Genomic DNA, 13,090 nt, shown 5'->3' with positions numbered 1-13,090 from the left:
GTTTTTTTTGGTAAAAAAATCAAAATAATATTATTTTATTAAAAAATTCCATAACTCATATTATATTCATTGGTTAAGCTAATCTATATTCTAAACCGAATCTAATAACTATATCATGGTGTGGGACATTATAAGAACTGAAATGTGCTTCCCTCTAATTTCTGCTTGAAAAATATAACATAATCTCTTGTTATAGTATATAATACAGTTATGCATAGTACTTAATTAATTTGCTGATAGAAAAGCTACATTAATTTATTTAGACAATAAGCTAATTATATAAAACCCTACTTTTACGAGAAATTATGAAGCCTTTTGCCATTGGAAATACCCTCACAACAGTGCGAAACAAAGGCAATAATGGAGCTCAAAAGGTGAAGTACTCTTGCTTTGCTCCCACTACTATTAGCCCTCCCTTGCTTTTTCTCAAAAAATAAAGGCCATCATGTTAAAGGAATCACTTTTAGGGTTCAACAGAATATGCATGGATCTCCTTCCTTCAACAACTACTCTTCAATAGTTTTCTAAGCATAACCTTTTAGCCCTCCATCAAGCACTCATGAATGCCACCTTTTCCTTCCTGCAAAGTTTCCCATTACTAAAATCTCAAATACTTCTCTTTTCTGATCCATTTTATTGTCAAATTTACTTCCCATTAAGAAACTGATGTCATCCCATGAAGTTTAAATCCAGCCATTCATAGATGATGGGTAGCATATGGCTTGTACACCAACACCAAGAAAGTCTCTAGTTTGCCCTCCTGCAGGACTGTCTTGATCACTTTGAAATATTTTCTGCCTTTTAGGGTACATTTGAAGCTGATTCAAAGAGGAGATCTGATCACTTCCCGAGTTCTCCACGTCACTTGCTGGATTAGTGCTTACAGGGCTTGAACCATATAGTCCACAGAACTTGTTCCCATCTTGAACTTTATTAGCGTTGCTCTTCAGCGCAAAACTTCCAAGGAATGATGGATCAGTTGAAGTTGCACCGATCTGAGCAGCTTTTTGCAGCAAAGCAGTGGCTGACATGTTGGCCGAAGTTGTTTGATGGGACTGCTGTTGTTGGGTGCTATACAATGAAGGAACACTTGCTAGCTGACTTGCAGCAGCTGCTTCCTTAACGTTGGTTAGAGGAAGTACTAAAGTGCTTGTCAGCTCCTCGTGAGCATTATTTGAAGAGATCTTATTTCCAAAAACTGGCCAATTTAACTGATAATGATCAGATGGTGGAGCATGTGAGCATGAAACAGCAAGAAGGTCACCAAACATAGCTCCTGAACTAGTCACAGAGCGAAGTTGATGAATCTCTTGAATGTTATTTCCCATTGCTTCACTCACTTGGGGTACACCTTGGTTCATCCACAAGGAAACTCCTCCCTGTCTTGTTTGGTGATCATTGCTTGAAATTGGCTTGAAAATTGTAGAGAAATGTTGTGCCATGGTAGGCCCTAATGGATTCCCCATCAGATGATAATTGATGCTCCCAGCAGCCAAGTTGTTTATGCTAGATACTGCATTTACTCTTGCTGTTTCCTCTGCTAAGGCATCACAGAAGGCCCTGTGAGTGATGAAGCTATCTCTCCTGCTAACAAAGGCAATAATGGAGCTCAAAAGGTGAAGTACTCTTGCTTTGCTCCCACTACTATTAGCCCTCCCTTGCTTTTTCTCAAAAAATAAAGGCCATCATGTTAAAGGAATCACTTTTAGGGTTCAACAGAATATGCATGGATCTCCTTCCTTCAACAACTACTCTTCAATAGTTTTCTAAGCATAACCTTTTAGCCCTCCATCAAGCACTCATGAATGCCACCTTTTCCTTCCTGCAAAGTTTCCCATTACTAAAATCTCAAATACTTCTCTTTTCTGATCCATTTTATTGTCAAATTTACTTCCCATTAAGAAACTGATGTCATCCCATGAAGTTTAAATCCAGCCATTCATAGATGATGGGTAGCATATGGCTTGTACACCAACACCAAGAAAGTCTCTAGTTTGCCCTCCTGCAGGACTGTCTTGATCACTTTGAAATATTTTCTGCCTTTTAGGGTACATTTGAAGCTGATTCAAAGAGGAGATCTGATCACTTCCCGAGTTCTCCACGTCACTTGCTGGATTAGTGCTTACAGGGCTTGAACCATATAGTCCACAGAACTTGTTCCCATCTTGAACTTTATTAGCATTGCTCTTCAGCGCAAAACTTCCAAGGAATGATGGATCAGTTGAAGTTGCACCGATCTGAGCAGCTTTTTGCAGCAAAGCAGTGGCTGACATGTTGGCCGAAGTTGTTTGATGGGACTGCTGTTGTTGGGTGCTATACAATGAAGGAACACTTGCTAGCTGACTTGCAGCAGCTGCTTCCTTAACGTTGGTTAGAGGAAGTACTAAAGTGCTTGTCAGCTCCTCGTGAGCATTATTTGAAGAGATCTTATTTCCAAAAACTGGCCAATTTAACTGATAATGATCAGATGGTGGAGCATGTGAGCATGAAACAGCAAGAAGGTCACCAAACATAGCTCCTGAACTAGTCACAGAGCGAAGTTGATGAATCTCTTGAATGTTATTTCCCATTGCTTCACTCACTTGGGGTACACCTTGGTTCATCCACAAGGAAACTCCTCCCTGTCTTGTTTGGTGATCATTGCTTGAAATTGGCTTGAAAATTGTAGAGAAATGTTGTGCCATGGTAGGCCCTAATGGATTCCCCATCAGATGATAATTGATGCTCCCAGCAGCCAAGTTGTTTATGCTAGATACTGCATTTACTCTTGCTGTTTCCTCTGCTAAGGCATCACAGAAGGCCCTGTGAGTGATGAAGCTATCTCTCCTGCTCAAGAAAAGATTTTGAGCATAAAGTTAAATATGATGAAACCATAAAAAAAATCTCTTAGTATTGCATAGCTAGTCATAGCATTAGTAATAAAGGGCTAATTAATTAGGACATCAAATTGATATGGTCTTCCCAACCTCTCTCTTCGTCTTCACCATATATATCTCCATCCTCTCTTTATTTTTCAGTTCTGAGAGATAGAAAGTGAAGGGGGCCGGTGCACAGCCAAAAATAACATGACCACAAAAAATCATTTTCATGCTCCACATCGTTTCTATTTCGACATGGTTAGTGTTGTTGACAAGAGAAAAGGCGATGCTCTATCACCACTTGAATCACTTTCATGCTTTATTAACTAGTCCTCCTTGGCCATTTTATTCTTGAAACCCTTGCTTAATTACTACTACAAATGTATAGTATTTGAGTACCACCATCACTATAAATTCAAATAAAAAATCTTTGCAAAAAATTATACCTTGAAAATAGAGTCCCACAGTCACATTTGTACTCCCTAGTGCCACAAGTCTTTGAGTGCGCTTTCCAATCTGATTGCACAGCGTATCTTTTTGAACATTTTTCACACTTCCACTTCTTCTCTCCATGCTTCCTACAAAAGTGCTTCTTTATACCTGTTAAGTCTCCAAGAGCCCTAGAAGGATGATGATGGACACAGGTCTTTTCAGGGCAGACATAAACACGCTTTTTTACTTCTTTGTTGGTCCTTTGCTTGAGCTTCCATGGAAGGTTGTGTCCTCTCCTATGGAGTTGTAGGTTTTGATCTCTTTGAAACCCTTTACCACATATTTCACACAAGAATCTGTTGGTGGCCATGAGAGTTTTTGGTGATAAAGCTATGACTTCTGCTTCAGGATCTGCATAGGAGAATCAATATTCTCATTTGAATATTAAGGCAATAAAGCTTGATAGACATGAATAACTTTGAATATACTGACGATCATATATGATCATAAAGACAGAAAGGGAAAGGCGGACAGAAAGAATAATAACAACATAAACACAAACACAAACTCAAAAAGAAGAAAAATAAATAAACAAGCGGGCTAGTTTGCCTGGAGTTCCTGGGAGGTTTCTCTTCTTCTTTAGAGCAGGAGGATTGGATCCACCAACAGGGTTTTCAACAAAACCATTGTTGCTACTTGTTATTGCTTCTTCTGTTGCCATGATCTTCTTTAACATATCACTCGAGTTTACTCAACGTAGCTAGTTATACAAAACAAAAGGGTCATCAAAGAGAGCTATTACAATTGTGGTTAAGGTAAAAACCAAGAGAAAAGGTTTTGTCTTGTGTTGTCTCAACCCTAACAATATAAGGAAGATATATGCAAGACTTGATCTCTCTCTCCCCACCTCTCCCCTTCTCTCTCTATCTCTACTATGCTGCGGACATTTGAATTAGCACTTGCTTTTCAGCTAAGGCTCGGATAGAATAATAATAAAAATGTTCTTGGGAGGTGGTGAAAAAGTTAAAGTTGAGATAGAGGAAGGGAGAGAGGATATTGCTTGAAAGAGTGAATGGCAAAAACACACAAAGGTGCATGATGACACATATGATGAGCATGGGAGAATGCTAATCTCCCATGCCTTTTCAATTAGGAATGATTATCACATAATTTGCTTGCTTTTTGTTTCTCTTATTTTTCTAATCTTTCTCTTTAAATATTGTGCATTGATAAATTAATTGGAGTTAATTAATTATTTCCTAGAACCCAACAAACATTTTTTGAAAGCCTAGGTTATCCTATATAGCCAAGATATGCTCAAAAGCAAGTAGATTGGACTGTTTTCTTTGGTTTTTAGCTACTACATAGCCATAATGGAAGGCTCAATTAACCATGCAAACCCATATCAAACATCAACCCACATCATGAGGTCAGGAATGCCCCATTTTTGCAATATGATCCCTACAGACATTTAAACTTAATTGAGGATAGCCTCTTTAAGGCCATTTCTCTAAGTAATAATGCATATGTCTAACTCATTGCAATATGTGCACTATACATGACAATTACAGCATGTAAAGACTAATTGGGAGCACCACCGGCCTCAAAATATAAAGTAAGAGTTTGTTAACGTAATATTAATTGTTTTTTAAAATATTTTTTATTTAAAAATGTATTGAAGTGATTTTTTTATTTTTTTAAATTTATTTTTGATACCAGTACATCAGAATAATATAAAAATAAAAAAATAAAATTTAATTTGTTTAAAAAACATTTTTTTAAAACAAAAACAACAACGGAAACATTGTTAATAATCAAAATTCCTTGTCCAACATAAGAAATTCTCACTATGATTTGAAACAACTAATACCTGGTGATCATACAAAAGCAATGCTATGGACTATATATGTTTGTTTTTTTCAAAAAGATGAATTAACATGACCTAGAGCGCTAGGCTTGAGAGTGACGACTAGCACACCCAACCAGTCACATTCTTTTCTTTATGCATCCTCATTTTCAACAAAAGTAAAATCTTTTTCAGTTCCTGGCTACTAGTCAAAATTCCCGTTTTCTTTCAAAACAAGTTATATTCGCCTCGACATCCACATTTCGAGCATAAGAAAACTAAGTTATCAAATTTGATCCAGTTCATTATCCCGTTTAAGATTGAAGTAACGGATGATGCACATGGATTCGATGAATTGAAACAATATTATTTTAATAAAAAATAAAAATATATATAATTTAAAAAAAAAATAAAAAAATCAAGTTAAATTTTGAATAGATAAATATATTTATTCATATTAAATTTTTTAATAAAAATCAAACTAGTCAAGTTTTAGATTGACCAGTCACATCGGGCTGGATTTTATAACAAATAATTATTTCTTGTAATTATTTAAAAGTTTCAAATCTACGTTGGTAATATTTTGTTTGTGTTACAAAAACTGCCATGCATGTGTCCAACTATGAAGGGAGGTAAAATCCAAAGGAGACGATGAAAGGAACACATAAAAGGGAAAAATCGTCCTTTGGCATCTCCCTCAGCTCAAAATTGACTAGATTTGTTACGTACCCACTTGACCATTTTTTTTTTTTAATTTTGATTCATGTAGAGGGTGCTTGTTGGGGAATTAATGATATACATGAATATTTATGAATTGAAAAATAAAATATTATTTAAATAAATTGATTAATGTAGAAGTTAGGTTGGTAGTCTGATCTTGAATGGTAGATGCATGATCAGCTTTACACTTTTATGCTTCAAAGCCTTTTACGTTTGCTTTTCCTTTGTGGATTGTAAAGATGCTTGCTTCATGTGTTAAAAGCACAATGGCTATGGATCATGATCAAGGAGCATGAATAGTCAATTGAATAAGAAAACTTTTCTGGTTTCTATTTTTTTTCTTTTTCATTTTTATTGGTGGCAGTATTTTTAATACTAGTTTTCGTATATTATACTAGAGACCAATACCAATAAGAAGATCTTTACGACATCCTAAACCGTATAAAAAAATATCATTTTCTAGCAAAAACATAGGGCAGAAAACATATATTTTTGACTCAATATTTTTATTATTTATACTAGACTTAGCATATTAAATCTAATATAAAAGGTAGAGTATTTTTTTTATCGATTTTATACATTGAATCTAAGTTCTTCATTGATCAATCTAAGTAAAATACATATGAGATTTTTTTTTAAATAAATTGTTACAAATTTAAAAATGATGACTTTAAAGGTAAAAAATTTCGAGAATCTTGAATTTTATGTACATTTTGTGTTGTTGTTGCATGAGTTAAATTGATATAAACTTTGAACACCATTTAATTAGTTGGAAGGCGTACGGTGCACACATGTGGATAGTAAAAATTGCTTCAGATCTACACGAAATCAATAGAAAAATTCAGGATGGAATATCTTAGAGATGCCCTAGCTAATGGTGATCTAGCACTCTCTCTTAATCTCTCTCTTAATTAATTATGCTATGATAATAGTTTAATGAATCAAAGTATAGCTAGGGAAGAGGTTAAACGACAGCCAGCTGACAAAGGCAGTGAATTTTTAGAATTGTGAGCTAGCTAGCGGTCGTCTCCTTGTGGGCTGACTTCTCCTGCTAACCCCTTAATCATACTCTAATCATGTTCTTGCTTTCTGACTTTGTTTAGTATATAATCTTTGGAATTTAGCTGTTGAACTGTGGCGGCCTCAGAATATTCTCTCCTTCTCCAACACTCCCAAAGGCTTCAACTTTCAAGGTCTCGTGAGAGAGATTCTTAATTATACAAACCCCACATCGATCCCTCTACAAGTTAGTTTTACTACTAAAAATAATGCAGCTGTAGTGTTGAAAAGAGAAGCTTTCTAGGTTATAAACCATAGGCAATATTGTTTCAAAATAGAAGGCCTCAGGGAAAAGCATCATGCTGTCACCAAGGGTACGTTTTCTTTCGTTGTTTGTCTCTTATAGTTTGAAATGTAGCTAGCATATATACACAAGTTATTTTGCACACATTTTTTAAGCCCGACATAGTATCGATCCAGAGTCTCGAGTCTCGATTAAGGTGAATTGATTAACTTCATATCGATTTTATAAAAAAACAAAAATAATATCATTTAATTTTTTAAAAAAAATTAAAAAATATATCAACAAATTTTAAAAGATTTTTTTTTTTTAGATAACTGAATTATAAGCCAACCTGAATTTTCAATTGAGTCATTTTTTATTTATTTTTATTGAAATTCTGCTCGATCTAGACCTTATATTACAAGGGTTGGGTCGGGTTTTAAATACAATAAATTTACATATGATTTTTTTTGGCATTTCAAGATACCTCTCTTCCCCAAGTTTTGCTAACTAAAAAACGAGTATTTGTTCGTGGTTAGCTAATTCCAACTCAAGGGAAAGGGGATTCTTCCCAAAACCTATATGGATCATGTGATTTGAACATTCCCCTTCCAATGCGACAATAATGATCAAATAAAATTATTGTTTATCTTATAAAAAAAATAAAAATAATACCAGTTAAAAATTTTAAAAAAAATTATCATTATAACCGAGTTTTTCTTGAGATGACTAAATTAAAAGCCAACCTAAATTTTCAATCTAGTAATCTTTTATTTATTTTTATTGAAATTCAGCTCGATCTAGACCTTATATTACAAGGGTTGGGTCCGGTTTTAAATATAATGAATTTACATATGATTTTATTTGGCATTTGAAGATACCTCTCTTCCCCAAGTTTTTCTAACTACAAAACGAGTATTTATTTGTGGTTAGCTAATTCCAACTCAAGGGAAAGGGGATTCTCCCCAAAACCTATATGGATCATGTGATTTGAACATTCCCCTTCCAATGCGGCAATATTGATGTAATAAAATTATTGTCGAGATAATGTGAATAGTCAATGCAATTAAGATTTGATTTAAGAAAATATATATTTAGTTTTCAAGTGAGAAATTGGTTGAGGATTTTCTAACTTGTCAAAAGAGAAATATGTAAATCCAAAACAAAACAAAAAATTCTATATATATATGGTATGAAAAGACAAAGATTTAAACATGAAATAAATTTGTCTATATATTCTTTCAAAAAAATAAATAAAATATAGAAAAAAATGTTATTTTTATTCTTACTATCTTCATCTTTTCAATAGCAAAACAGGTAACTAAACCCTAATTAAAATTATCTTAACTAGATAAGTACTCTTGTTTTGCTTTTGAACAAAATATCCAAAAGAAGAGCTGATTTGGATCTAGGAATCCTATACAGAAATCCACATGCTTCGGTTTGTAAAAAGCTGGAGAATATATCTTTCTTTATTTTTTTCCCCTTTTCCCCTTTTTTATTTTTCATTACCTGTGAAAGACATGTAACAATAGCAGAAGGCTCGTTACATTCAATGCTGCCAAACTTTATAAATATAAAATATTAGATAGCGATTTGGTTATTTTCTCAAGATAAATATAAAATATTAGATAGCGATTTGGTTGTTTTCTCAAGATAAAAAAAAAATAATGAATTTTTGTATTTTTAAAATAAAAAATACATGAAAATACATTCTTTTTATTTTCATTGTCGCCATCATGATTTCTATTACAAAACACGGTAATCAAACGCTTAATGATATGAATATTCTTTTGATTGTTCTTTTTGTAATTTATAATTTGATGCATGATTGTGTTAGAAAGCTTTCTACCTAGCTAGAAGCATGATGGTATAATAAGTTTTGTTCCGATTCGATTTTATATTTCTTAGATCAATTTCTTCTAAAATTAGCAACCTCAGATATAATTTAGGTTGTGTTTATTTTTTAAAAAATTATTTTTTAAATTTTTAGTTGTTTGTTTGTTATTAAAAAAGTTGGTTAATGAAAAATACTTTTCAGTAAAAAAAAATTTAACTTCATTTCGTTTTTTAAAAAATTATTTTTTAAATTTTTAGTTGTTTGTTTGTTATTAAAAAAGTTGGTTAATGAAAAACACTTTTCAGTCAAAGAAAAATTTAACTTCATTTCTAGGAAAGTGTTTTCCTGAAAAATTTAAGTGAAAAATATTTTCTAAAAATTGTGAAAAATTTAAAAATATTATATTATTTGTTGATTGTATCAAATTTGGTCCTCAAACTTTGATTGCTATATATATTTTGTTTTGAATATTTATTTTGTAATTTCCATATGTTAAAATTTAATTTTTATATTAACTTTGGTACTTATTTTTATAATTATTATTTGCTTTCTTTCTTATCATTTTTTTATTGAAATTTTTTATCTATCAAATTTGATCTTTATTCTTTTGATTGTTACTTATTTTATTTGAAATAATTTATGAAATGTTAATTATTATTATTTTAATTTCTTTATCTTTTTTTTTATATATTTGATTTCTATTATTTTGATTATTATTTATTTTATTTGAGATAATTTATGAAATTATATATTTTTTCAATTTCATTCTCATTCAAATTTTTAATTTGTAAGATTTGTTCCTTATTATTTTAATAAACTTGAGAAAAATAAAACATTAATAAGTTATTTTTCAGCTCATTTTTCATAATATAACCAAACACTAGAAAGTATTTTTGAATTTATTTTTTATTACACTACTTAATATTAAAAAATAATTCATTTTTCTGAAATTTAATTTTTCAAAAAAATTACTTTCCACCGAACCATTACACTACTTAATATTAAAAAATAATTCACTTTTCTAAAATTTATTTTTTCAAAAAAATTACTTTCCACCAAACAAACAAAATTTAATAATTATACAAAGTATGGCCATGGCATTAAACACGAATTTCAATCATGGAGAACCTCCAAGTTTTTATGTAAATTCTCTATCCATGGCCGGCAGTAGTGTGATTAAATCTAGCATAATAAGTAATTCTTCAACACGGTCGGTTTGGGTGAAGAAAAAAATTAATTTAGAGTCGATACAACTCATTACTTAGTAAAAACATATTTTTACACAACTCATTACTTAGTAAAAACATATTTTACTTTAAAAAATTAAAATAATATTAATTTAATTTTTTTAAATAAAATTAAAAATTAACTCGGTTCAATCTATCCATTATATAATTATGATCTTGTTTAATAACTTTTTTGAGCGGGAGTTCCTGGCTTGGCCTTTCCCTGTTCCTCCATTTCTACCCAATTTAATTTTGGTCTGGCAAGAATGTGATTAGCTGGGGGAGAATTTGAGCAATCTCAACATTAAACTTCTTTTCATGAATCATGAACGCAATTGGCTAATTAAATGCCTAGGATGTCTATGATTTGAAAAAAGGTGGCAAGACACAGTCATTCCACCTGGAGGGCTAGTTGTTTAGCAAAAAGAAAAGGCAGCACAGTTTCGTCTTCTAATGTTTTTAGTGACCAGAGAATATATATAAGATATCGAAAGGAGGAGACAAATTAAGAGCTTCTCGTACGTGCATTCAGCCTCCACATACGAAGAGGTGATGCTCATCAGAAGGGACTAAACAAAGCACCATGCTAGCCAATTTTTGACCCAGCAGAGGATAATTATGGATTGATATTCTTGTTCTGCCTATTTATATATATTATATTGACCAAGTCATTAGCATTTCCCTTTGCTTGCTAGGGCAACTCTCGAAAAGAAATTGAATGAGACCACCACTATAAGCTCAATCAAACAAATGATAATGTACTCTTTAATCCAATACCATAATATATATAAGAAGATTAAAGATTCTCTTTTTAGGGTTGGAAAGCAAAGTTAAAGCACCCCACTTTCTTTCTCTATATACACAATGGATGGGCCCTCTCTTTTCTTACAAAGAAAACCAAGAAACCTATTCATGTTTCACCTTTTGTGCTTTTTTTTTTAATCGAGATATTTTCATATTGATTTTCATATATTAATGCTTAATGCATCCAATGTCATAAAACTTGAGCTCAACTTTAGCTGTCTTCCGGGTTGGATTGTTAAAAATATGAATATATGAATTTGTCAAAAACTTTTCCATCTAATAATTTAAGTTATTATATTATATAATTTATATTATTATATAACATATATTTTTAAATAAAAATTCTTTGAACCTAAAACTTGTTTATGTTTATACTATTTTGTATTTAATTTTTATCAAATAAATAAAAACAATAAAATTTAAACTCGTGACTGTTTGATTATCAAGAATTCTAGTACCTATATAAAAAAATATCTCAACTCAATAACTAAAACTTTTAGATAATATTCTAAGATATAATTTATATTATTTTCTAATATAATTAATCTCGATATTGATCTAATCAAGCTTCAGTTTAATTTTATTAATTTTTTTTCTCAATATAATATCTCTTTAACCCTTTTTTTTTAAATACTAAAACAATATTATTTAGAATTGATACATGTTAACCTAAAATTAACTTGCCACACTCTTCACTAATTGAATCAAATTTAATACCTTAATACCTTATTTTCTCTTTTTGGTTTTCAAGTAAATCATACATCATACTTTTTAGTGCAAAGATGCATTCACCATAATCTCTTCTAAGATTTAAACTCGAGAGATGATAAGTTTTGAGAAACAAGTCCACTTACTACATAGCTAAGTCGTCTTCAAATATTTTAATCATACAAATTTTTATTTGTATGTGAGCTAGCGTGTGAGAGAGATGGGGAGTCCATATAATGCCTAAATTAAGAAGTCCATATAATGCCCAAACATGCATGTAATTAAGTATTCAAATGGAAAAACATATCAAGAATTATGAATTCAGGAGAAACAAGGTCACCATCAGATTTATGACAAGCACTAAACTCCCACTGAAAAAAAGATACTCTGAATGCAATGTGATAACAATTTGGTTGGTGAGTATATATCCATCGTTAATCATTGATATATAATTGGCAAATAGATATTACACAGAGATGAAAGAAAAGACAAGAACTCGTTCAAATCCATCTTCTCTAAAGGAATTCAAACATGGATGTTTCAAAAGAAAGGCATGCAGCAGGGCCGTGTATCTTCCACTCGGTTTGTCACAAGAATGTTATTCAAAGGAGAAAAGCAAGCAATGACGAGATAAAATTCGATCAAAAAGTGATCTTTGTTATCTTCAATAGTGCCCAAATTGATGGTGGTCTCCATTGGTCAACACCTCTCTGTTGGATTTCTCCTGTTTTAACTGATAAATTTCGTATGAAAATCAGTGTTTTCTTCCTGAAAAACGACTACATGGATTCATAATATAGCTCGAGATTAATTCTTGAATGATTAAGGGTTAGAATGAACGTAATTAAATCAAAAGAAAAAATAAATTCATGCCATGTTTATTTGTAGTTCAATCGTGAGATCACAAGAGGGATTTTTCTTAATTAGAAGCCTGTCAAATTTTGAACCAAAATAGAGGTAGCCCTCCTCCTTTAAATAAAGGATGGATCCACAAGAGTCTTTTTTTTTCTTAGTGGATCAAGGTATAAGGATTCTGATGAATAAAGTTGGATATATAAAATAAATTTATTTATTAAATCCTTTAGACCTTTTTCACAAGAAATAAATTTAATTAATTAATTAATTAATTAATATGCAGTAACCAATTCATCCAAGTTTCCTCAGGAATTCAATATTGGCCGCCTTATAAACCAAGAAATGGCAAAAAGCTAACTAAGAATAATATTTGCATGCCTTTGCCAATTGCCATGCACAGCCTGTTGTGTCGTCCACCATCATTTCTATGGATATCCCACTACCGTTTTCTTTTCCTGTCTCTCTGTACGATTGCTTTGAATACTATGTTCATTTCTCCCTTTCAAGCACTGCTACTAA

The 13,090-nt window shown here is 31.7% G+C and overlaps 2 protein-coding genes across 2 annotated transcripts; both read right to left on the bottom strand.

The window, feature by feature from the left end:
• Window positions 1-138: 138 nt before the first annotated feature.
• LOC105139056 (zinc finger protein NUTCRACKER-like) lies at window positions 139-1,874 on the bottom strand. The gene is made up of 2 exons (XM_011045355.1): window positions 1,813-1,874; window positions 139-1,584 (listed from the first exon to the last, which is right to left on the bottom strand). Exons 1-2 carry the CDS (start codon window positions 1,872-1,874, stop codon window positions 684-686), a joined length of 963 nt encoding a protein of 320 aa, XP_011043657.1. The 3' UTR covers window positions 139-683.
• On the bottom strand, window positions 1,606-4,351 carry LOC105139020 (zinc finger protein NUTCRACKER-like). The gene is made up of 3 exons (XM_011045306.1): window positions 3,900-4,351; window positions 3,305-3,701; window positions 1,606-2,826 (listed from the first exon to the last, which is right to left on the bottom strand). The coding sequence occupies exons 1-3, from the start codon at window positions 4,024-4,026 to the stop codon at window positions 1,926-1,928; spliced, it is 1,425 nt and encodes a 474-aa protein (XP_011043608.1). The 5' UTR covers window positions 4,027-4,351; the 3' UTR covers window positions 1,606-1,925.
• Window positions 4,352-13,090: the final 8,739 nt, after the last annotated feature.

Source organism: Populus euphratica, unplaced genomic scaffold (assembly GCF_000495115.2).
Source record: "Populus euphratica unplaced genomic scaffold, PopEup_1.0 scaffold226.1, whole genome shotgun sequence".
NCBI lineage: Eukaryota > Viridiplantae > Streptophyta > Magnoliopsida > Malpighiales > Salicaceae > Populus > Populus euphratica.
Note: the sequence above shows the minus strand (reverse complement) of the source record. Positions and strands in the feature narration are given on the sequence as shown.

Coding starts and splice junctions, on each gene's coding strand:
- LOC105139056 (XM_011045355.1), bottom strand. CDS start 1,874: ATGGATCAGAAAAGAGAAGTATTTGAGATTTTAGTAATGGGAAACTTT. Junction 1,585..1,812: donor AACTTTGCAGGAAGGAAAAG/GTGGCATTCATG, acceptor CTTTGTTAGCAG/GAGAGATAGCTTCATCACTC.
- LOC105139020 (XM_011045306.1), bottom strand. CDS start 4,026: ATGTTAAAGAAGATCATGGCAACAGAAGAAGCAATAACAAGTAGCAAC. Junction 3,702..3,899: donor AAACCTCCCAGGAACTCCAG/GCAAACTAGCCC, acceptor TCTCCTATGCAG/ATCCTGAAGCAGAAGTCATA. Junction 2,827..3,304: donor TGTGGGACTCTATTTTCAAG/GTATAATTTTTT, acceptor TTTCTTGAGCAG/GAGAGATAGCTTCATCACTC.